The sequence below is a fragment of the Artemia franciscana genome, chromosome 17 (genome assembly GCF_032884065.1).
Source record: "Artemia franciscana chromosome 17, ASM3288406v1, whole genome shotgun sequence".
NCBI classification, from domain to species: domain Eukaryota; kingdom Metazoa; phylum Arthropoda; class Branchiopoda; order Anostraca; family Artemiidae; genus Artemia; species Artemia franciscana.
The window spans coordinates 17,103,324-17,130,094 of record NC_088879.1 but is presented as its reverse complement, the minus strand read 5'-3'; the positions used below and the strand labels follow the sequence as shown (position 1 = coordinate 17,130,094).

Here is a 26,771-nt window from a genome sequence, read left to right as displayed (position 1 = left end):
AATTCTTTTTTTGGCTAAATGGCTTTCTTAAGAATTGACTTACGTAACAAACTTTTATATTCTTATATTTTTATTATGTATGTGAGGGGGTTTGTCCCCTCGTTAATACCCCGCTCTTTACGCTAAATCTTAAGTTTTGTCCCCTTTCTTTAAGAATGACCCCTGAATCAGAAAGGCCGTAGAATAAATAGTTGAAATTACTAAAAAACTTTAGCATAAAGAGTGAGGTATTTATCTCCTCTTAAATACCTCGCTCTTTATGCTGAAGTATTTATAGAATCCCTCATGTGCGTAATAATTTCTGTTCGTTTTAAGTTTTAATGCTACTCCTTACTTTCAATTGAAAAACTTCTTCATGTTTATTTTTTCATTGTTTTTTTTTATAGTAATGCTAGAAAATCCCGCGCCCTTTTCATTGAATTTCTCTTGCCCCATGACATATTCCTCCAAGGAAAGATCCCCCACATAGCCCCCTCCCCTCAACCCCACCCCAAACCAAAAAATCCCCCTGAAAAGGTCTGTACACTTCCCAATAACCATTACTGTATGTAAACACTGGTCAAAGTTGAGCTTGAGTAAGGCACCCCCAAAGACATAGTTATTATGGGTTTCAACTATGCTGAACAAAATAGCTATCTCAAAATTTTGATCCGTTGACTTTGGGGAAAAAGAGCGAGGGAGGGAGCCTAGGTGCCCTCCAATTTTTTTGGTCACTTAAAAAGGGCACTAGAACTTTTCATTCCCATTAGAATGAGCCCTCTTGCAACATTCTAGGACCACTTGGTCGATATGATGACCCCTGAAAAAAAAACAAAAAAAAAAAACGCCAAAACAAATAAACACCCGTGATACGTCTTCTCGCAAAAAATACGAAATTCCACATTTTTGTAGATAGGAGCTTGAAATTTTTGCTTTAAGGTTCTCTGATACGCTGAATGCGATGGTGTGATTTTCGTTAAGATTCTACGACGTTTCGGGGGTGTTTCTCCCTATTTTCCAAAATAAGGCAAATTTTCTCAGGCTCGTAACTTTTGACGACAAAGACTAAATTTTATAAAACTTATATATTTAAAATCAGCATGAAAATTCGATTTTTTTTATGTATCTTTTAGCATCAAAATTCCGTTTTTATGGCACTTGGTATTAACCAAGTGACATATAGCAATCGCCAATTCTGTCTGTCTGTCGGTCCCGGTTTTGCTACTTTAGGCACTTCCAAGTAAGCTAGGACGATGAAATTTGGCAAGCGTATCAGGGACCGGACCAGATTAAATTAGAAATAGACGTTTTCCCGATTTGACCATCTGGGGGGGGGAGTGGGGGCCCGGTTAATTCGCAAAAAATAGAAAAAATGAAGTATTTTTAACTTATGAGCGGGTGATTGGATCTTAATGAAATTTGATGTTTGGAATGATATTGTGACTCAGAGTTATTAGTTTAAATCCTGACAGGATCTGATGACATTGGGAGGAGTTGGAGGGGGGAAACCTAAAGTCCCGGTTTTGCTACTTTAGGCACTTCCAGGTAAGCTAGGACGATGAAATTTGGCAAGCGTATCAGGGACCGGACCTGATTAAATTAAAAATAGTCGTTTTCGCGATTTGACCATCTGGGGGGGGGCGGTTAATTCGGAAAAAATGAAGTATTTTTAACTTATGAGCGGGTGATTGGATCTTAATGAAATTTGATGTTTGGAATGATATTGTGTCTCAGAGCTCTTATTTTAAATCCCGACCGGGTCTGATGACATTGGGGGGAGTTGGAGGGGGGAAACCTAAAATCTTGTAAAACACTTAGAGTGGAGGGATCGGGATGAAACTTGATGGGAAAAATAAGCGCAAGTCCCAAATACATGATTGACATAATCATAACTGATTCGTTCTCTTTGGGGTAGTTTTTTTTGGGGGGGGGGAGTAATTCTTAAAAATTAGAAAAATGAGGTATTTTCAACTTACGAACGGGTGATTGGATCTCAGTGAAATTTAATGTTTAGAAGGATATCGTGTCTTAGAGCTCTTATTTTAAATCCCGACCGGATCTGGTGATGGGGGCGGGGAGTTGGGAGGGGGAAACCTAAAACTTGGAAAACACTTAGAGTGGAGGGATCGGGATGAAACATGGTGGGAAAATTAAACACAAGTCCTAGATAGATGATTGACATAAACGGAACGGATCCGCTCTCTTTGGGGTAGTTGGGGGGGGGGAGTATTTCTGAAAAATTGAAAAAATGAGGTATTTTTAACTAACGAACGGGTGATCGGATCTCAATGAAATTTGATATTTAGAAGGATATCGTGGTTCAGAGCTCTTATTTTAAACCCGAACGGATCTGGTGACATTGGGGGGAGGAGTTGGGAGGGGGAAACCTAAAACTTGGAAAACACTTAGAGTGGAGGGATCGGGATGAAACTTGGTGGGGAAAAAACACGGGTCATAGATACTTGATTGACATAACCAGAACGGATCCGCTCTCTTTGGGGTAGTTGGGGGAGGGGGTTAATTCTGAAAAATTAGAAAAAAGGAGGTATTTCTAACTTACGAACGGGTGATTGGATCTCCATGAAATTTGATAATAGAAGGATATCGTGTCTCAAAGCTCTTATTTTAAATCCTGACCGGATCTGGTGACATTGGGGGAAGTTTGGGGTGGGGAAACCTAAAATGATGGAAAACGCTTAGATTGGAGGGATTGGGATGAAACTTGGTTGGGAAAAATAAGCAGAAGTCTTGCATACGTGATTTACATAATTGGAACGGATTCGCTCTATTGCGGGGGGGGGGGGGGGTAATTCTGAAAAATAAGAAAAAATGACGTATTTTTTACTTACGAAGGAGTGATTGGATCTTCATGAAACTTCATATTTAGAAGGATCTCGTAACTCAGATCTCTTATTTTAAATCTCAACCGGATCCAGCTTAATTGGAGGGGGGCAGTTGAGGGGAACCAGAAATCTTAGAAAATACTTGCCAGTCGTAGTTTAGCTTTTGAGTATATAGCTAATTGGGCAAAAGAAGAACAATGAAGATCAGAACGACGGAAGATGAACAAGCATAAAGAAAGAAGCAAAACGGCAAACTAGAAATCAAAAATTGGAAAAGGCGTGTAAATATGTTAAGAATGATATAAAATATCGAAAGGGTTAATTGAAAATATCGTCAGTCGTACTTTAGTTTTTGAGTTTATAATTGGACGACGGTGAAAATCAGAATGATAAAAGCTAAACAAGTGTGTAAGTGAAAAAAGGATAAATGAACAAAAAAAAACCAAACAGGTGCATAAATATATGACGAGAAAACCGAAAGACCGCATGAATAGTAGCCCTATTTTAGCTTGGGAATATATGGCTGGGCTTGTAGAAAAAGAGCCCCAGTATTTTGAGGATTGTTCTTGAGGAATCATTCCAAGTAGCATCCCAGCACAACAAATCTCTCTAAAATAATTTCCAGAGGGATGTTTATAAGACAGAAAATCAGACGCAAGTACTTCGAAAGTAACCGACACTATAAAGGAGCAATTAACGTAGCACCAAAACAAACTGGAGTGGGGAAGGGGGGGAATGTGTGAAAAATTTTGACAAATTAACAGTAAAGTTAAGCAACTGTTTATTCTCTTTTCGTCTTTTTGCAAATTTCCACGTTTTTTTCGGTTTTACAAGTTTGCAATTTAACAAGAAAGACTGACTTGATCAATAATTTAGCCACTAAAAGAAGCAATGGTCAAAACGAGATGCTTCTGACACTTTTTAAGCCCCGCACCCCTTTGAATCATATCCCTCCTACAACACCCGCTTCGATTTGACAATAGAACTTGGTAGAATTACTACTTTATATGCACAGAGTATCAGGCAATTGTTCAGAAAACTTTCAAAAATTACTACCTTAACCTTAAATCGCACTGGCCGGCGAATAAGGTTGGGTGAACATCCTGTAGATTCGCCGGTTGAGTGATGGAGGTGGAAGTGCGTTGTCTAGTTCCGTTGAGTAGATCCACTGGCCTCCCAGTGTAGTTTCCACTCCATCGCTGCCCAGTCTCGGTCAATTGCTTTTTTGAAGTTGTCAACAGTTTTGGACTGAACTGTTTCTTCACTAAGGGAATTCCACAGTGGAACAGCACGAGTTGAGAAGAAGTTGGAACGTTCTCTCCGTGAGCTTCTTTGTTGCTGGAGCTTCTTGGTGTGGCCCCGGGTGTGGCTAGAGAGCGACTTATTAAAAAGCCCTGGTGTGACACCATTCTCCAGCAGCTTGTGGGTCAGGATTGCATCTCCACGTTTCCTCCTGTACGTCAGGGTTGGGAGCTTGAGTTTCTTGAGGCGTTCAGGGTACGAGAGGTTCTTACATTTGGTTGGTAGTTTTGTAGCCCTCCGCTGAACGCTCTCAAGGATCTTCTTGTCCACGACATAGTGGGGAACGGCAAGAGAGACTCCGTACTCAAGTTGCGGTCTGACCAGTCCTGTATATAGCTTCCTGATTGTCCCGGGAGATCTAGTGGTGATATTACGTCTGATGAGACCAAGGGACCTGTTGCCTTTTGCAGCTAGGTATTTGCTGTGACTATGGAATTTCATTTTGTCATCAACAATGACCCCAAGGTCTCTTTCTTCGGTGACAGTTTCCAAAGTTATGAGCTTCCCAGTACGATCTGTCATTGTATATGTCATTCCTGGGTTCTTAGGGCCAAGATGTAGGACTTTGCACTTTTCAGCATTAAACTCGAGGGACCAGGAAGAGGACCAGTTGTTGAGGGTGTGCAGATCTGCCTGCAGAGCTGCGCACTGTTGGTTGTTTGCGACTGGGCCAAACAATTTCGAGTCGTCTGCAAACAGTTTAAGGTCATTTTGCACTGACTGGGCTGAGTCATTGATGAACATGTTGAAGAGGGTAGGTCCCAGTTTAGTTCCTTGCGGAACTCCGCTGAGCACTGGAGTTGGGTTTGACATGATTTGATTCCCCTCCTCATCATACATCATCACCCTCTGTATTCTATCCTTGAGAAACTGGATAATCCATTCCCTTACATCTTGGTGGAGTTGATAGAACTCTAGTTTCCTTTCCAGGTACGAGTGTACTACCTTCTCGAAAGCTTTGGCTTGGTCCAGCAAGAGTACGTCAACTGGAAGGCCTTCCTCAATCATCTTGGTGATTATGTCATATGATTGAATTAGGTTTGTCTCCACAGAGCGACCCTTCCTGAAACCATGTTGTCCATCGTATAACAGGCTGTTAGTTTCCAGATGTGCAACGATTGCATCATTTAAGACGCCTTCCATGACTTTTGATGGGACAGAAGTCAGGCTGATGGGTCTGTAATTCTGTGGTTTATCTTTCTGTCCTTTTTTGAAAACTGGCATGACATTTGCTGTTTTCCAGTCAGAGGGAATAGTTTTGGAAGCTATTGACATCTGGAATATTCTTGTCAGGGGTTCCGCTATTTCAGCTGCGGTCTCCTTCAGCAACCTAGGATGGATGCCATCGGGTCCCTTTGCCTTGGATGGGTCCAAAGTTTTTAGGCGCTTGTAAGTATCACAAGCTGTGAACTGGATCGGTGGCATAGGGTGTTTGATGTGGGTGGTCGGCATATCCGGTGGGGGGCATCCAGGGTCTTTAGAGAAATTTGACGAGAAGCATTGATTGAGGGTATCTGCCATTACCAATGGGTCGGTTATTTTGGTTCCATCGCTGGAGGTAAAATGATGGATCGACCTGCGGCTTGGGTTGTTTGAAGTGACATATCTCCAAAATTTTTTTGGATTGGTTTTTGCCTCTAGTGCTATCGACTCCTCATATCTTATGGTTGCTTTTCTGGTCGCATTTCTCAGTTTGTATATTTATACTTTATACTTGTATATTTATACAAATACTTTCCATACACTCTCCAAATAGAACTCCTGTTTTAGACCAAACCCCGTAAATACGCTAAAGAAAATGATAGAATATATAGAAGATTGAAATATATATATATATTAGCCCCATGGTAAAGATGAATTCTATAATTGTTTAGTTCATTCAGGTTTTTGCAATGTGTTAATATTTGTGATTTGGTAAAATCTATAATATTTAGTTTACCTATTGTTGCTAAAGGGAGGGATATATTAACAGGATAAGCTTGTTTTGGTTTTACTTGGTTGTTTTACATTTGCTTTTTTTTCTCATAGGCATGTATTTTGGGGGTGATACCTGACGCGGGATGCCATGGATATTCTGTGGTAGCCACAACACTGTGCTGGGTAGAGAATTTAGAGTGGCGAAACCCTATATAGGCCAGTGTATTCTCCTGATGAGCCCTTATGTTGGGTGTTGCCTCTGAATTGTTTGTCTATATTATTTTTTCTATTGTTTGGTAAATGACGACTTATACTTATTGACGACATGACTGCCTGTCCATATATATATATACATATATATATATATATATATATATATATATATATATATATATATATATATATATATATATATATATATATATATATTATACATCAACTTTCTTGAAAAATTATGTTCATAAAGCTTTTTTTAAAAAGACAATGAATTCAAGGAAATGCTGAGGGTAAAGTATTGAAAAGAAAAACAAATAAAGGGAAAAATATAGATAAACCACTGGGAAAATAGTAAAAACTACCTTTCTTGTCATCTTTTGCCCATAACCACGAGCTTCATCCCTCCGATAGCGCGGTTCATCGCGTCTTCCTCGAACTCCCCCTCCAAAAAGTGATGCATTCTGGAATTAATATCTGAATAAGACAAAGGGTTTTTTGAGTACATACTTTGGGTATTAATTGGGAGAGGGAACATACCCCTTGGATATTGAAGAGCACATTTTTGAATATAACTACGATCTCGTGAGTTGGAATTACTGGTACATACTAATTTTAAGCGAGTGAATTTTTACAAACCTGAGTGCGTACCATCGAAATTTATTGGGTAGGGGGAACATTCTTGAAAAAAGCGCAGTCATAAAGCCTGTTGCAAGTTGAGGGAACTTCTCCAAAGTAGCTATAACTGGATTCAAGACATTAAGTGAAGACGAAAATGAAGATAAGCCTCAAAGCGGATACAGTCCCACACTACCAATAGATGGTGTTTACTCTACAATAAACTCAAGCCTCTAGAACTCAGGCTAAGAACGTTAAGGACTTGAATGCCCGACAGACTGAAAAATAATTCTTAACAAATTTGAAGAAAAAAGGATAGATGAAATTTTAGAATGAGATTTTTTTGTTAAGTCAAATTGCAAAAAAAGGAAAAGATTTAACACTTAATAGCAAATAAATACACAGGCCATTAAATTTTTTTTTAATTAAGAATATTAGAAAATGTAAAGGATACAGTAGTTCAGATTGTCTTTAGAAAGGCCTACCGATTATTCAAATTCGAATAAAAAATTCGAAGGAACAGATCTAGCATAACACTGACCAAGACGACTGATGCATAGACAAGGGGGGATGGGTTTAGGCTATGAGCTAATTTATCCCTTATGAAACCTTAATATTTTAAATATTTTTTTCTTTAATTCCATATATTTATTACATGATTCACTTGTTTATAGCGTTTCTTCAAATGTTTATAGCACTTTTTTTTTTAAATAAAAATGTTTGTAACATTTTTTTCTGATGCCTTTACATTATAAGCTTAAATTTGGGATTAATTTGAAAATTCTATATATATATATATATATATATATATATATATATATATATATATATATATATATATATATATATATATATATATATATATATATATATATATATATATATATATATATATATATATATATATATATATATATATATATATATATATATATATATATATATATTATATATACCAGTAATAATTGAAAAGATGCTCAATAAAAGATAAATGAATTTGTCCCTTCCATCTATTTTTTTTTAGAAAGAATAGGGTGAAACAAGTCGAAAAGGGAAAAAGAACATAATAGAAAGAGAGAGAAGAGAAGAAGAACTAAAAGTTTCTTCTAGTTCCAAATACGTGAGGGCACAGTCACGGATGAAAAATAGGGAAGGGGCGTTTCACAATAGGACTTGTCCGAACTTTCGCGCATAAAAATTGTGACTTTAAAATGTTGCTTTTGGCGTTTTAGCACCCTCCCACGGTGAGATAAATGTGCATACACAATTTATGACATCCTAGCAATATTATGATACCTAGGAAACCCTACCAAAACCAAAAATTTTAATAAGCATGGGTAATCTAAAGTTATATCTGTAAATCAGTGCTGGGCAGTTTATTCGAGATTTTTTTTTTTTTAATATTTACCAATTACTTTGAAGGCATTTACCTGGATAATTATATTATTTAAAGCAAATACAAATAAACATAAGCTTCGAATAGATAGTGGAGGAGGAAAATTCCGTTTAATATTTGAATTAAAATGGAATAGTTGTGTTGAGGTTCTTTCAAGTTATTCAGTGTTAATCATGCTTGGATTTACAAATATATTGGAAATAAATTGCTAGGGGTAAACATATTGGAAAGTTGTACAATATATTTGATAAAAAAGGTAAAAGATACGGCATTAGACTTTACAGTCCCTACCGGCGGTGCTGATCTCCGTTTCTTGGCCCTTCAGCCAGGAAGTTCCATGGGGGGTTGGGGGCCAGCCATCCTGTGCTTCCGCACACCCTTCCTGTTTACTTTCCTCAGATTTCTCCAGGTACCCATTTAGAGCAGGGCCAACTCTGGCTAAGCTTACAGGGTCACGCCACTGACCCCCATCCCAAACTGAAGAATTGGATACACCGGGATTCAAACCAGCGTCCTCTCAGACAAAGGATCCCGAATCCAGCGCACCAATCCACTCGGTCAGGACGGCTCCTGGCCGATAGCTGGGAAAAATATTGGATAGTACGTCGGGAGAGGTCTCAGAAGGTTCGGTGCTGCAGTTTTTGAAAAATATATTTTGGATAAATGGATCCAAACTCTAATATTTTAGTAACAATTTGCAAAAGCAACAATAAAAAAACTATTATACCTACCATAAGTGGTTGGGCCATCCAAGGTGCCGGGGTTGGAAGTACAGGTTGTTGCTGACTCTGAACAAGGGCATTAATCAGAGTATTAGCCAAAGCCAGCTTGGCTTCAGATTCCATTTGATGGACCATGTTGGGTTGAGGTCGAAGAAATTGCTGTTCAGGCTCCCCAAGCAACCCTCTTCCTCTTAGTGGTTCTTCTCTTCTTGGAGGATATCTCTCAGTTTCCTGTCTATGATAAGGACCTTCATCATAAACGGACTTTCTAGGGCGGTCACCTCTCACTCTGAAGCCTCCATATTGACCTCCACTTCCATAGGAATCAGATCGGCGCTCCAAAGTTTCTTGCCTCCTCATCTCGTTTTCTTGAAGAAGAGCTACTCTTCCCGAATTTGCATTAAAATAACGAATGTCATCATAATTTGTGGACATTAGACTTTGACGGCTTTGATAGTCATTTCCTCTGAGGCCACTGGAAATTCCTGTATCTTGATATCTACTCGACTGTGTGTAGCGATCATCTGCATTCCATCTTCTCCTTTCGTCACCATAAGCATTATCATTTCGATTATACATATTCAAACTGAAACAAAATAAGACATATTTACATCTGTTCAAACATAACTATTTATTATCTTTTTTCATATATAAATTAAAAAACAAAACAGAGGAAGCCATAGTCTTGCCTCATTTTAAAATGACGAGAAAAGATGGCGGCTATATGTCCAATAACAACACAAAAGCTTAGCAATATATAAAAAAGATAATATGCCACATTAAAACCATAGATGTTGTGGTCCCGTAAACTTATCAAATAACAATCAATCAATCAATCAATCAATTTATTTATAACCCATCTATAAAAAAGAGGGCGGAACGCCCTTAAGATGGAGTAATAAGAGAAAAAAAAGCTACAAATCAACACAAACAAACAATGAAATAAGTAATGCTGACCATGGGTGAGACACTATCGACATAGAAGAACGAAAATCATGAAGCCTTTTATCAATAATAGATGTAGGAGAAACTAGGCGGAATTTGTTCATTAAGTAACTATTTCTAGTCCAAGGAGGGTAACTGAGAAGGAATTTAGCATAACGAAAATATACTCTACGAACAGATAGTTTCTGAGGTTCACTAAAAAACTTCCAAACCGGACAAAGAGAAAGAAGATGAGGTACAACTAGGCTATTATAAATTTTCGCAAGATTTAATTTATCAATATGTTTAATATTAGATACAATTGAAGCATAAGCAATTCTCAGTTTTTTCTTCAAATTTTCAAGGGGTAATTTCACAGTTTCTTTCATATTTTTTCCAATAGGCGTTCCAAGGTAAACTAATTTTTGAGAAAGGGGGACTTGAACATTAGCTAAAGATAAAAAAAATAGGGTCATTTGTCTCTTTAAAATTGGAAGCTACAATGGCAGTTTTTTCTATGTTGAAAGAAAGTCCAATATTTTTATATTCATTGTAAAGCTGATTAAACGCGTTTTCACATCCACTAAAATTACGGCTTAGATTCAAAACGTCATCTGCAAAAGTTATTAAAGACAAGTTAAATCCACGGTGAATACAACTAAAATTAACAGAATTTTGGGCATTTAAAACAGAGTTGTTAAATAAAGAAGGTGAGGTAAGGCCACCTTGACGGACTCCTTTCAAAATATCAAAAAGGGAAGATCCCCCCTTTAACTTCGCCTTAAGGTGATGGTACATATACAAAAGGCACTTTACTATACAAAAATTTACCCTCTCTTTTATGCGCTTCAAATAAAACTTGGGAAAAAATGCATGAGTCGAAAGCACGAGCAACATCTAAAGCACAAAGGATAATATGGTGTCTAATTTCTTCGACCTAGTACTTCGATGTTTCACTAAAACTGGTGGTAGTATCGATCTGTATTTATCACTTCTGAGAAGATATTGGCCAAATTCAAGGATTAAACTGAGACGACGCTCTTGAAGAGAGGGAATTTGTAAAGTGGATAATGCTAACTTATATTCGGTAAAAGCATCGCACAATATTACTTTTACTGCTCTTTTTTGTATTGACTCAAGCTGGTCACTTAGGTAAATAGTGTTATTGACTTGTGGGCCCCATACGGGACATGCATACTCTAAAATTGGTCGAATGTAAGTAAGATAGGCTATCCTTAGTTGTGTCATTGAAAAACCAAATCGACGCATTAGTATAAGTGTCCGCATCGCACTATTTGCCTTGTTGATAATTATATCGACATGGAGGCTGAAAGAGCAGTCGATGCTAAACTTGACACCAAGCACTACTGCCGAAGATTCACTAGGATAAGGAGGAAGAGGGCACACAGTCTCTCTTCAGGGGATTAAAACGAAGGATTTTAGTCTTTCCTTCGTTGATTTGGAGGCTGTTCGCAGTACATTCATCTTTGAAGTTGTTGATTATTTCGTTACAGAATTGGGGGACAGCCTCAAACTTCTCAACAATGTACATCAGTAGGACTGACAAGTCGTCTACATACTTAAATCTTTCTTCATAGCCGGAAAGGATGAAATTTATCACTGCCAAAAACAGTAGACTAGCGAGCTTAGTACCTTGTGGGGCTCCGCATGTAAGCTCGACCCATTCGGAGTCGGTATCTCCTGGGAAAAGACTGTAAACGCACTGATAGCGGGCTTGTAAAAAATTGATCACTAAAAGGAGAATATGTTTTTGCGCACCCATGGTGCGTAGATTTGTGATAGCAACGGAATCAAACAGTTCGTGGTAACGAAAAGGAGCGACCCGGCTCAATAGTAACCAAAACTCTAAAAAATGGAATTTTGATACCAATGCCTACATCAAAAGAATCGCATTTTAATGCTGATTTTAAATATATAAGTTTCATCAAGTTTAGTCTTACCCATCAAAAGTTACGAGCCTGAGAAAATTTGCGTTATTTTAGAAAATAGGGGGAAACGCCCCTAGAAGTCATAGAATCTTAACGAAAATCACGCCATCAGATTCAGCGTATCAGAGAACCCTACTGTAGAAGCTTCAAGCTCCTATCTACAAAAATGTGGAATTTTGTATTTTTTGCCAGAAGGCAGATCACGGATGCGTGTTTATTTGTTTTTTTTTCCAGGGGTGATCGTATCGACCCAGTTGTCCTAGAATGTTGCAAGAGGGCTCATTCTAACGGAAATGAAAAGTTCTAGTGCCCTTTTTAAGAGACCAAAAAAATTGGAGGACACCTAGGCCCCCTCCCACGCTAATCATTTTACCAAGGTCAACGGATCAAAATTCTGAGATAGCCATTTTATTCAACGTAGTCGAAAAACCTTATAACTATGTCTTTGGGGACGACTTACTCCCCCACAGTCCCCATGGGAGGGGCAACAAGTTACAAACTTTGACCAATTCTTACATATAGTAATGGTTATTGGGAAGTGTACAGGCGTTTTCAGGAATGTTTTTTTGGTTGGGGGAGGGGTTGAGAAGAGGGGGATATGCTGGGGGAACTTTCCATCGATAATTTGTCATGGGGGAAGAAAATCTCCATGAAGGGAGCGCAGGATTTACTAGCATTATTTAAAAACACAATGAAAAAATAAATGTGAAAAAGTTCTTTCAGCTGGAAGTAAGGAACAGCATTAAAACTTAAAACAAACAGATATTATTACCCATTTGAGGGGCTCACCTCCTCCTAATACCTCGCTCTTTACGTTAAAGTATTTTTAGTAATTTCAACTATTTATTCTACGGCTTTTGTGATTCTGGGGTCATTCTTAATGAATTGGGAAAAAATTTAAGCTTTAGTGTAAAGAGCGAGGATCTGACAAGGGGGCGAACCCCCTCATATATGTAATAAAAATATGAGAATACAAAAGTTCTTTACGTAAGCTAATTTATAAGTTACGTAAATCTTTTACTAATAAAAACATTCGTAAAAAATTAAAAGTTCTAGTTGCCTTTTTAATTGACCAAAAAATCGGAGGGCAACTAGGCTTCCTCCCCCGCTCTTTTTTTCTCAAAATCATTCGATCAAAATTATGAGAAAGCCATTTAGCCATTAAAAAAAAAAAAAAATGCAAATTTCGTTTTAATTATTCCTCTGCGGAGAGCCAAAATCAAAACATGCATTGATTCAAAAACGTTCAGAAATTAAATAAAAAAAACAAGTTTTTTTTAACTGAAAGTAAGGAGCGACATTAAAACTTAAAACGAACAGAAATTACTTCGTATATGAAAGAGGCTGCTTCCTCATCAACGCCCTGCTCTTTACGCTAAAGTTTTTTACTGTTTTAAAAAGAAGAATTGAGAGACACAGTCAAACTTTAGCGTAAAGAGCGGGGCGTTGATGAGGAAGCAGCCTCTTTCATATACGAAGTAATTTCTGTTCGTTTTAAGTTTTAATGTCGCTCCTTACTTTCAGTTAAAAAAACTTGTTTTTTTATTTAATGGCGAATAAGATCAAAAGCCTTTCGGTAGTCTACGAGGAGAAGGTCGACTATAGCACTTCCTCGGTCGAGCCACTCGACAATGAGATGGTACATCCGTACTAAATAAACAGTTGTGCTGATGCCTCTTAAGCATCCATACTGATACGGGTCTAGATGTGCAGAGACCTGTGACATAAGTTTGCGGTAAATAAACGTTTCTGCAGCTTTAGAAAGGTTTGGAGTTATTGATATAGGCTGGAGTTGATCACAAGATTTTGGACACCTTACTTTTGGAATAACGCGGACATATGCTCTTTCCCAAGCACTAGGGAATACTTGCTGAAGGAAACATTGGTTGATTATAGAAGAGAGTGGCTTAGCAAGAAAAATGGCGAGTTCACGTAACAGCTTTACTGGAAGCTCACCTGGGTAGGACGCACAGTTCGCTTTCAGTCTTAGGAGTTCCTTATAAAACAGTGAATTCAGAGACCTCACATACGTCCTCAATCTCTGCACCAGCAATGATAGTATCAATCTCTGATTTGGTGATTGATGGAAATTCAAGTTCAAGTTCCTTTTATTACCAATATCCATCCATTTATAAACAAAAAATATCCCAAAGGGCTCAATGGCCCGTTCAAAACATAAAACAAAACAAAACATAAATAACTATTAATTACATTCACACTTAAAATATATTTAGAGTCTACTCACCAATCCTCACCCGAGTACAACCGGTCTCCGCACCACCTACTTACAAAAAATAAATAAAAATAAAAAAATATGTATACATCGAGGATCCAACACTCACACCACCCAAATCTAAATAAATAAATTCAATCTAAATAATTAAATAAATAAATTAAATCTTGACAACTAAACAATATAAATAACTGATCAATATTATAATTTAATTTTTTTTTTTTTTTGATTAAAAAATTCTTCAACCGTTTCTTGAAGGATCCTATGGTACAGGACCGTCGAATCCCAACAGGAATAGAATTCCAGGCACGTCCGACAGCAACTATCAGACCAAAGTCCGAGCGCACTGCAGGGGTGGATGGCACTAGCACATCATCCTTGTTTCTAGTTTCATAAGGACTGACATTTCGAACAATTTCAAAAAGCCCGGAAAAACTTGATGGAAGGTCTCCACGGAAATACTAAAACGCAATGAAAGAGAGGTGTAATGTATGAATATCTTTAATCTTCAGAAGTTCAACAGAAATATGGGTGGTAGACTGAAGAACTTTTGCTGCTTTCAGTTGGAGATCATGTAAAGGTGTAAGTACAGATGGAAATGTTGACATCCACACTGACGAGCAGTAGCATAAATAAGGGTAAATAAGAGAGAAATATAATAGACGAAGGATAGAGAAAGGAAAGACTCGCTTCAGCTTTCGAATAATTCCAAGGCCTCGAGAAACCTTTAATCTCATTGACTCAGTATGCCGTTTGAAAGATAGATTTTCATCCAGAAGTATCCCAAGGAATCGAATAAACCGGTCAGCTGGGCGGGATATGGATCCCTTAGATGTTTTAAGCTCTGTCACTGTAGGGCAGCTTTTGCCTATGCGGGAGAATATAAGAAGAAACGATTTTTTACATTCAAAGCTAACAAATTTGCTTAGAGAAAAAGACATTGAGCCCAAATTATCTGAAATGCTTCATATAGGGAATTTAATACCATCCCATATGGGGCTACCAGAGAATAGAATTCTTTGAAGACCTTGAAACCTGGGAAGGGCTGGATCTTGCAAACTCATTCAAGTACCTCACAGAAGTAAGTTTTACTGACCATATTGACATATATACAGATGCTTCTAAAAATTAAAATGGAGTTGGAGCTGCATTTGTTGTCCCATCCAAGTCCATAGTTCTGAAATTGAAGCTTGATGGAAACTTGACTATATTTGATGCTGAAGTAATTGCATTGACCAAGGCTGCAAACTTTGTATTCCTCTCATTTACCCCAGGAGCTAATGTAAGAATCTGTTCTGACTCTAATAGTGCTATTTTGGCCCTGAAAAGTTTTTAATGGTCTAGGAAACCAGTCTCAGAAACCATTTTATGCCACACATCATTACAAGAAAATGTCAATATGGGTATACACTTAACCCTTCAATGGATACCTAGTCATATGGGCATACCAGGAAATGAACAAGCAGATCTGAAAGCTAAAGATGCAGCTATATCAGGTGAAGAGACATTCAGTGCTGTAACACCATCAATAATATATGCTATTAGTTCAATTATACAGACGTTAAAACATGAATCTTTCATAAATAATCAAGCTAAAAGCTCAAACTGATTTGTTACCAGGAAAAAGAAACAGTTTTTTTGAAAAAGAACTTTACAGCACGTTATCGAGACAACAGGGCAAAATACTGTTCAGGCTGCAATCAGAACATGTAGGAACAAATTCATACTTAGCCCAATTCTATAATGAAAACCTAAAATGTAGCTACTGTGATCAAGTGGAAACAGTAAATCACCTTCTACTACAGTGCCCAGTTACTGACTGGCATAGACAAAAACTTCATGATCTTATGTCTGTAAACATACTTAAAGACTACCACGATCTTCTCGGCAGCTCAGCAGCAGCTGATGAGAATGTAACAGTGATTTCGGCAACAATTGAATTTTTACACAAGATCTCAAGAGATAAATCCCTATGATTAATCTTCTTTATTTCAGCAGTGTTCATCCAAAGTCCATGATCCTCAAGTCATGCCAGTGAAAAAGAGGATTAAATTCGTTATCATCATCATCATTGATCAATGAAACTTAATTGTGCTCAGCATCACCATTATTCAACTGACCCTCAGCTTTGGCTAGCAAAATATGTTTCATTTAGTCAAAAATTATATCAATGATTTGGTCACATATATCTCCTGGTATCAATCTTCCCTTAAAACCAGGGTGGCTTCCATTAGCTATTGCTAGCTGCTCAAAACTATGTTCACTTACCTGCACTGCACATGCGTGTGCAAACTGGTTCTCTATGCTATCCACAGTTGCTACTACAAGAGCTTCTGTATGCTTGATCGAACAGTTTTGTTTCATGTCAACCATTTTCATTCTTACAGCAATCAGCTTGGGCAATAGCATTTGCAACAGCATTCATAGCAACTTTGACAGTTCTTTTTATAGCATCATGTTGATAATTCCACCAAGTTGCATTGGGAAAAGTCAGCTGCTTTGACATTAACTATTAGAGTTTACGAGAGGCTTTCAAGCTCAGCCTTGTCACATTTGACAGTGCTGGACACTTCCCTGTTGAAACATTGTACAGTTTTTTAAATGGCAAATTTGACATGGCTCTTTCACTGTCTTTACTAGCTACAAGATTCAAAGTTGTACTATGAAAGTGAGAGGATAAGTAGTATTCACTTTCCAATTCTTCTGTTTCTTCTCACTTTTCTGTCTGCTAGTCAAGCAAATTTCCATCAGAAACAATAAGAGAGGTGTCATTTTCACTTTCAGAATCTTGATGATTCTATTAGGCATAGTGTCAGTAGGGCAGACTGGATATGCCAATTCTCTGAAAGCTTTCACAAAATTACAGCAACATTCTGTCACAGTTTTCACATTTTTTGTGTATAGGAAACCACAGGTTTTTTAAATCTTTTTAAGATAGTCAGAACAAGTAGAATAATAATGTATGTCTTTGAATCTTTGATAAGTGATTGCATTTCACCCTTGGTAAGTGTCAGTGTTTTTCCAGTGAAATTCAAATGTAGCTTTTATGATTTACAGTCTATATATCTGTTGTAGTGCAGACGAAATCCAAGTCAGCAGATTTTTTTCTTCAGATTTGTCATCACTTCTAAGAACCACTGGTCTATATAAGCAGACAGAATGTCTCAAGACATAATTCTTGCATAAGGAGCCAAGCCTTGCAATATTATGTCGAAACATCCCATGGTCTGTCGGCAAAACATTGAAGGCATCTTTATTGTGAAATGAGCATACGCATTGAGATAAAAAGAGTGTAAATATGACATGTTCAATGTGTATTCCACTTTTTCTGAGTTTCTGGGAGGTTTTTGATTTTTTTTTTCTGAAAAAAAGGTTTCTCTCCGTGATCTCCCAGAATATTGAAGTTTATAAATACGTGAAGATTGGCACGAAAAACAACCATCATTTTCATTAACATCAATTACGGGGATATTCCGAATAATTCGATTTTAAAAATTTTTGGATAGCGAAGCGATTTTTACCCAAAACATTGTTATGTCAAATAAATGTTTATTTCGCAAACCGTTGTGTCCATATTAAGCATCGGCACTGTTTCTGTTTTTGAGAAAAACAGAAACAGAAAAAAACAGTTAGAAAAAAAACAGAACAGAAACAGAAACAGGTCAAACAAAAACAGGTGACCTGTTTCTGTATTCTATTCTGTTTTTCGAAAAAACAGAAAACAGCTGTTTTTTAAACAGCTGTTTTAACAGCTGTTTTTCCTTTTTTTTCCTTACTTCTTCTATTTTTAATAGGAAAGAAAACATCTTCTTGATAAATCCTTGTAGTCACATGCAAAAGATGAGCAACTTCGTGTAATTCAACACACTAGCGTATTTTTAGGAGGGGGGCGAAATTTGTCATAAAATGTGCCCAATCGGGTGATACCAACGCTATATTCCTTTCAAGCTTAAATGTCATTTATAATTGACAATTTACCCTAGTTGCTCTTAGACCGTTGCTTTAGCGGTAAACCATTGCTCAAAGCATATACCAACACTATATTCACCGCTTAAAGCACGGATGCTTTCAAGCCGAGGCTACTTAGACCGCTGCTTGCTAATATATACCAGACAGACACAGAGTCATCCCATCTAGCTTATGTCCACCGCTTAAGTTAGAGGCTATTTAAACCGTCGCTATAGCGGTAACCCATTGCTCTAAGCAAATACCAGCGCTCTATAACGCTCTATGGTTAGACCATTGCTCAAGTGGTAATAACCCTCCGCTACACACATACCAAGGTGTCTAGGTTCACCGCTTAAAGTACGGATGCCTTCAAGCCGTGGCTTGTTGGACCGCTGTTCTAGCGGTAACCCATTGCTCTAAGTAAATACCAACGCTATATTCCTCTTTTATATGGGATTTCATTGAGCCCATGTTTGCCGCTTAAAGCACGAATCCTTAAAGCCGTCAATGGTTAGACCGTTGCTCAAGCGGTAATAGCCATCCGCTACACATATACCAACAGTAGAGACATTGTCATATGGGGTTCCCATCTAGCCCATGTCCACTGTATAGCGTTCAAGCTTCTCTCTCTTTCTCTATCTCTCTCTTTCGCTCAGATTTACCCCGCCGTGAATTAGCATGAGAGGTTGACTCTAGTTGAGCATTGTGGAGTGACATGCATGAGAGGAAAATTTTCAAGTAGTCAACCCGTAGTCAACGGGTTGACTCTATTTCGGCATTGTCAAGGGACATGCATGCACGGAGAGGTGTAGCATAAATGGGAGACAGTCACAACGGCAATCAAAGGGGTAAAATTAACCTTGACTGGGTTGCCCACTTAATTGGACAATCTGTCTTAGCTTTTTTCTACAATTGGCCATGACTTTGACTTTTCCCACAACTATTCCCTTTTTGTTTAAGGGGGTGATTAAGTGAACTGATGGAACTCGAAAATCCCATGTTAAATTGAAAATTTATATTTAAAAAGTACTCAAGTATTCATTGGCGGAAGATGCCGCTTTTAATATCAGGCCATAGCTTCTTGAAGATGCTACAAAATGTTTGAAAGGATTTTGTTCTATTTCCTCTAATTGCTTAGAAATCTTAGAAAATGTCTAGGTATTTTTCACAAGTGTACTCTATGAAGGATATTGCTTTTGGAACAAAATTGGTACTATCATGTGCAGAAGACAATAACCTATAAGATGATTGGAACCATTTTTTGATGTATTTTCCTGTTTTCTAACAGTCCCCTAGAATATTTTCAGCTACCTGAAATTTTTACAAGTCGGTTGCCATAAAGAATCGTTTCAGATCGCCGATAATAACCCCTAGAGACGAAAATGACAAGCTGGAATAATCAGCTCCTTGTTAATAGTGTGAAATTTTCATAAATTATTTCAATGCAATGAAGAAACCTATAAATGAGAAATAGTCAGGAGCCTTCAGGAAAGTTATGCACACAAAGCCGAAATCATGGGGAAAATTAAATCAAAGCGAGGTATGGAACTGCGAAACTGCGAGAAATTTGGGGATAGGCTAGTGGATAAAGAACCGAAAAGAGTCTAAGGCGGACTATTGCATGGAAGTTGGAAAGAATGGACTGGTCAACCCCAAACGAGGCCACGACTACTTTTACCAAGTACAATCAGTCAGCTTGAATGTGCTCAGCTATATACTTGCTTTTTCATGATTTTTACCCAGAAAGACTTCTACATTGAAAAGATAGACCGCAATCCAGGCTTTTGGACCGAAAAGATTTTTCCCAAGCTGAAAGGATTCTTCATTGATGCTTTGATCCCAAAGTTCCACAGGGGGTTCCAATACAAGAGCCGTACTTATAAGATTAATCGTCTAGTACCGGTAACAGGAAAATTCATTTTCCTTACATTCTATCCTTCTTTGTAGTTACATACTTAATTGTATTGTCATTTGAAATAAAATACCTTTGTTTATATTGCTTGTCCTCCAACTTTATCAAACAGTTCGTAGTAACGAACTGTAGTAAAGAGCGACCCGGCTCAATAGTAACCGAAACTCTAAAAAATGGAATTTTGGTACCAATAGCTACATCAAAAGAATCGCATTTTAATGCTGATTTTAAATATATTAAATAAAAAAACAAGTTTTTTCAACTGAAAGTAAGGAGCGACATTAAAACTTAAAACGAACAGAAATTACTTCGTATATAAAAGGGGCTGCTGCTTCTTCATCAACGACCCGCTCTTTACGCTAAAGTTTGACTCTTTCTCCCAACTCTTCTTTTTAAAACAGTAAAAAACTTTAGCGTAAAGAGCGGGGCGTTGATGAGGAAGCAGCCCCTTTTATATACGAAGTAATTTGTGTCCGTTTTAAGTTTTAATGTCGCTCCTTACTTTCAGTTGAAAAAACTTGTTTTTTTATTTAATTTCTGAATGTTTTTGAATAAATGCATGTTTTGATTTTGGCTCTCCGCAGAGTAATAATTGAAACGAAATTTGAATTTTAATTTTTTTTTTGCTGAATGGCTTACTCATAATTTTGATCGAATGATTTTGGGAAAAAAGAGCGGGGGAGGAAGCCTAGTTGCCCTCCAATTTTTTGGTTAATAAAAAAAGGCAACTAGAAATTTAATTTATTACGAATGGTTTTATAAGTAAAAGATATACGTAACTTATAAACTAGCTTACGTGAAGAATTTTTTATTCTCATATTTTTATTACACATATGAGAGGGTTCACCCCGTCGTCAGTACCTCTCTCTTTACACTAAATCTTAAATTTTGGCCCAATTAATTAAGAATGACCCCTGAATCACAAAAGCCGTAGAATAAATAGTTGACATTACTAAAAATACTTTAGCGTAAAGAGCGAGGTATTAGGAGGAGGTGAGCCCCTCATATGGGTAATAATTTCTGTTCGTTTTAAGTTTTGATACTGCTCCTTACTTCCAGCTGAAAAAAAAAACTTTTTCATATATATTTTTTCATTGTTTTTTTTTTAATAATGTTAGTAAATCCTGCGCTCCCTTCATGGAAATTTTCTTCCCCCATGACCAAGTCCTCGATGGAAAGTTCCCCCAGTATATCCCCCTCTTTTCGACCCCTCTCCCCGACCAAAAAATTCTCCTGAAAACACCTGTACACTTCCCAATAACCATTACTATATGTAAGCACTGGTCAAAGTTTTTAACTTGTAACCCCTCCCACGGAGACTATGGAGGATTAAGTCGTCTCCAAAGACATAGTTATAAGGTTTTTGACTACGTTGAATAAAATGGCTATCTCAGAATTTTGATCCGTTGACTTTGGGAAAATAATTAGCTTGGGAGGGGGCCTAGGTGCCCTCCAATTTTTTTGGTCGCTTAAAAAGGGCACTAGAACTTTTCATTTCCGTTTGAATGAGCCCTCTCGCAACATTCTAAGACAATTTGGTGGATACGATCACCCCTGGAAAAAAAAAAAAAAACAAAAAAAAAAAAACAAATGAACACGCATCCGTGATCTGCCTAAAAGTCATAGAACACTACTGTAGAAATTTCAAGCTCCTATCTGCAAAATGTGGAATTTTGTATTTTTTGTCAGAAGGCAGATCACAGATGCGTGTTTATTTGTTGTTTTTTTTTTCAGGGGTGATCGTATCAACCCAGTGGCCCTAGAATGCTGCAAAAGGGCTCATTCTAACGGAAATGAAAAGTTCTAGTGCCTTTTTTAAGTGACCAAAATCTCGGAGGGCACCTAGGCCCCCGTCCCACGCTAATTATTTTTCCAAAGTAACCGGATCAAAATTCTGAGATAGCCATTTTATTCAGCGTAGTCGGAAATCCTTATAACTAAATCCTTATAAGTGTACAGACGTCTTCAGGGGCGTTTTCATTTGGTCTGGGGCAGGGTTGAGAAGAGAGGGATATGCTGGGGAAACTTTTCATGGAGGAAGAAAATTTCCATGAAGGGAGCGCAGGATTTCCTACTATTATTAAAAAAAAAAAACAATGAAAAAATAAATATGACAAAGTTTTTTCAACTGAAAGTGAGGAGCAGCATTAAAACTTAAAAGGAACAGAAATTATTACGCATATGAGGGGCTCACCTCCTCCTAATACCTCGCTCTCTACGCTAAAGTATTTTTAGAATTCCAACTATTTATTCTACGGCTTTTGTAATTCAGGGGTCATTCTTAAGAAATCGGGACAAAATTTAAGCTCTAGTGTGAAGAGGGAGGTACTGTTGAGGGGGTGAGCCCCCCTCATATATGTAATAAAAATGTGAGAATACAGAAGTTCCTTACGTAAGCTAATTTGTAAGTTACGTATGTCTTTAACTAGTAAAATTTATTTTTACTAATAATTTTACTAATAAAAAAATTCGTAAGAAATTAAAAGTTCTAGTTGCCTTTTCAGGTAACCAAATAATCGGAGAGCAACTATACCTCCTTCCCCGCTCCTATTTTTTTCTCAAAATCGTTTGATCAAAACTATGAGAAACCCATTTAGCCAAAAAAATAAATACCCAAATTTCGTTTTAATTATTCATCTGTAGAGAGCATAAATCAAAACATGCATTGATTAAAAAACGTTAAGAAATTAAATTAAATAAAAACAAGTGTTTTTAACTGAAAGTAAGGAGTGACATTAAAACATAAAACGAACAGAAATTACTTCATATTTGAAAGCGGCTGTCTCCTCATCAATGCCCCGGTCTTCACGCTAAAGTCTGACTCTTCCTCTTAACTCTATTTTTTAAAACAGTAAAAAACTTCAGCGTAAAGAGCGGGGCGTTCATGAGGAAGCAGTCCCTTTCATATACGAAGTAATTTCTGTTCGTCTTAAGTTTTAATGTCACTCCTTACTTTCAGTTTTATTTTTTTTTTAATTTAATTTGTAAGAAAACTTTGGTTTTCTAAGAATCCTCGAAGAAAGCTTTCAACTAAGTTCGCTGTTTAGTTTCGAATTAATGAAATGAGGTATTTTAAATAGCCTATCCCTAGGAAATAAAGTGGAAAAAACAATAAATTTTAAAATGCATTCTATGCATGCCGTCACAGTTGCATATACATGGGCATTTTGTACTTGAGAATGATAGTGCTCTTTTGCTCATTTTCTAATCTCCCTTGGTCGGTAACCAAGCTTTGCAAGACACTGTCAAATATATTATTATTTCTCGGCTGAAGCATCTCACCAAAGGAAGCTGTCAATCAAAACCTTTGACAAGACTTGATAATTGGTGCTATTTGAAGTTTTGACAATCGACGATCTCTAGAGAATTAAAAGACAGAAGGGTAACCTTACTTCAATTCTGAAGCTCGATGTTTTCAAGTTCACTTAATCACGGCCTTAAATTCAAAAATCAACGGTATCATGGTATCATGCCCGCTAGATGTGCGTTTCGGTACGGTAGGGGGTAGGTATCATGCGTTTCGGTATCATGCCCGCTAGATAGCGCGGCATTTGAAAAAAAAAAACAGAAAAAAAAACAGAAAACAGATAAAAAAAAAACAGAAACGGAAAAAAACAGATGAAAAAAAACAGAACAGAAACAGGTAAAACAAAAACAGGTAGCCTGTTTCTGTTTTCTGTTCTGTTTTTTGTAAAAACAGAAACAGAAACAGGCAGAAACAGGCAAGAAAAAACAGAAACAGAAAACAGAAACAGTGCCGATGCATAGTCCATATATCGGTAAATCTTTAGAATTTTGCAGATCATCATTTTCAACCTAAGAGTCCCATAAACAAGAGGTCACAGCCGGTCAGGAAAATAAAAAATTTTTGCACGATAGATTCTGGTACTTACTGATTTGCAGAGCTCAGTCAATAGTACTTTTAATGAGAAATACAAAACCATAAATTTTTCAAGAAAAGTCAAATCCTTATTATTTATACATACAAGAGGGAGTGAGCAAATTCATTTTATGCTAAACTTTTAGAGGGGAGGGGGCCAGCACTAAAAGATGGAAAAATAATGTCATAGCTTCCGCAACTCATTGTGGAATTCGACAAGTAATTCAACTTCCAGGCTATCGATTGCGTGTCATTTCTAATGCAGTTCAGGGGCGTATTTTCCTATGGGGCAGGGGGAGGGTCCCCCCCGCTGCTGAAATTTTGCGTGTTAAAAATATTGTCAAAACTAAGATACGCCAACACAATTCAAGCATCTACGGAAACAGATCAGTTCTCGTCAGCATACCTTTGTCTTTACGGTACTATGTGGTTTATTTTTCATTTTCACTGTCATTTTCCCTGTCATTGACTGTTATTGTCTTGGGAAATCGGCAACATCTCCTCTCTCAGGGTTTTGACGACATTACACCACTGATACAGTTCGTAACGTAATGCAAACAATTGATGATATGAGCTAACACTATAATATAGCAGTAAACTCAACAGTTTGGAAGAGGGAGACGGCCAGAAACCCCTCTGCGCTCGTGCCTGAGCTAGAACAAATTATTCTAACTGGAATTAGTGTAACTTTATTTCGTATCCATTGATTTAATTAATTTTTAAGGTCTTCCACCAAGGCCGTATACAGGAGGGTGGTTACGGGGTCTGAACCTGTCGCCGAAATATTTGCCCGACTTATAAAAATGTAACGAAAATGCATATAAGCAAATTTTCGCTCCGTTTTTAATGCTTTTTTTATTGCACCCCCTAGCCTTGAACAAAAATCCAAGATGCACCCTTGCCTCCCAAACTTCATATCCTCGATTAAGTTATAGGATTATGTACATGCATCAACTATATAGGTCATACCTCCATCCAATTTTGATAAAAATCCATACAGACTTAGGTTTATTGCGTTTCCAAAAATCAAGGGCTGGCCTTGGGCCCTGAAATTCAATTTTTTCTTGAGCTTCTGGACTCTTATTCAAGCATTACATCAACAATGGAAGCCTTGAATGTTCAAAAATAAAGTATCAATTATGACAGGGGAGTCCAATACTGCCTCCCCATAAGAAGTAGAGGAGAAGTATACTGTCAATGTCACTAGAGAGACTGTCCCTAAAGATAAGCGTCTTTCATAACCAGATTTCATATTGTTCTTACAGTTCACATTTTTTTTTTACAATTTCCTCCCTCGAATCATTTTCTTGATACAAAATTGGGGCTAGACGCCTCCACAACCTGCACAAATGCAAGATTAATAATTCATTATAAGCCTATGATGTAAACATAAAATACTTTCCTTGGTTAAATCCCCCCTCCCCCAAAATGATTATTTCCGGTTTCTCCAAAACAGAAATTCAGCCACGGCTTTGTCATTATGCACTGATGACAGGTTCTTCCCTAAAGATCAACATACCTTAGATTAAATCATTCAAAAATATAACTCCTACTTTGCAACAGTTACAATCAATCCTTAGAGATAAACTAAACTCTAGGGATCCTAAATTAATTGGTATAGAGATTCACGCATGCCCCGCCCTAAAACTCTGTTGTTGGTCGATGGCTGATCACAGCTGGGTTTGCTACCGCACACTCTTGTGTGTTTTTGGGTCGTAAAAAGATAATGGTTTTTGTCGTTCAAGTGTAGTATCCAATCAGCAAATTGAAGTCAGTTTATCTATTTCTAGTTTTAGAATATTCATTACCAAACATAAATATTGAAAAACACTAAATTAATAATAAAAATGTATTTGTACAAAAGCCAGCGAGGGTTGTGACAAAACAAGCAAAACAGACATAAAAAATCTGATGCAAAATAAACGTACAAAAAAAACACTACGGTTCAGTCCTAATCTCAGAAATTTCTCAGAAGCTTGCAAATTACCCTATAATAATTATTTCTTATTATCCTTGTTTAATTTTTCTTATCAATAAGACATTCTCCAGAAGTTCCTTTTGTAAGTGAGGCAAATAAAGGAGACACAAACGCATCCTCTGTTCTCCTCCCCAGAACATTTTCCCCCCAAAATTCCAGGCAAAATCCTTCCAGTCGGATCACATAACCAGCTGATAATGAAATGATGATCCAACTCAACATAAATTTTTAAACATGTACACTTGGTTTACTTAAACTATGCCATCCCAAATGGAAAAAATTTATGTCCCAAATCAGCTAACTGAGCTTTTACTTACTTTAGCTACATTTTTTTTTTTAGTTTAGCTAGCCAACATCAATTTTTACCAGCCCAATCTAGTACCACACTCTCATATGGTATTCAGCTGGCGTGTGAGAAAGTCAGGGTCTGGCTTATTCCCAAATTAAATCTCCAGAAAATCAAAGTAAATCCCGGTGGAAAATTTGGTCGTGCGAAAATTTTCCCGTTTCAAAATACCCACTCGCGGAAATTCCGCCAGGGAAATTTCCCCCAGTAAAAAAATTCCCCTAAGAAAATCAAGCCCACATGTAAAATTGAGCAGCCACAAAGAAAGTATGAACTAATGAAAGAAAAAAGAAATAAAGACAAATAATGAAGAAAGAAGGGAATTTTGGAATAATCTACCTAAATTCTGAATATAGCAGAATATATGATTTAGAATATCCTACAGTATTTATTTTTTAATTTTATTTCTTTTTTAATGATTCTGGGGTTGAGAAATCATAGCAGGGCAAGATAAAGGTTAACACTGGGGCTGTAGAAATTTTTTTTTGATTAATACTTGAAAAGCATAAAACAAGGAATCTAATGATACTACTTTTATGTTATTAGCATTTTTCCTTTAGGTGTTGTTAATCACGGTCAATTTATCAACTAGGGTTGAGTTAGACGGGATT

At 37.2% G+C, this 26,771-nt stretch overlaps 2 protein-coding genes across 3 annotated transcripts in view; one reads left to right on the top strand and one right to left on the bottom strand.

Annotated features, from left to right (window-relative positions):
* Positions 1 to 25,399, bottom strand: part of LOC136037936 (uncharacterized) — a 48,439-nt gene extending 23,040 nt beyond the window's left edge. The window contains exons 1-3 of one of the 2 annotated variants that reach the window (XM_065720803.1): positions 25,356 to 25,399; positions 9,000 to 9,576; positions 6,620 to 6,718 (exon numbers count right to left, since the gene is read on the bottom strand). In XM_065720803.1, coding sequence (XP_065576875.1) covers positions 6,620 to 6,718; positions 9,000 to 9,569 — 669 coding nt within the window. In that variant the 5' untranslated portion in view covers positions 9,570 to 9,576; positions 25,356 to 25,399. The remainder of the gene's footprint in view (positions 1 to 6,619; positions 6,719 to 8,999; positions 9,577 to 25,355) is intronic. The other variant, XM_065720804.1, reaches the window with a different exon arrangement.
* The window catches only part of LOC136037935 (uncharacterized), a 64,635-nt gene that overhangs the window by 528 nt on the left and 37,336 nt on the right, over positions 1 to 26,771 (top strand). The window lies entirely within an intron of this gene.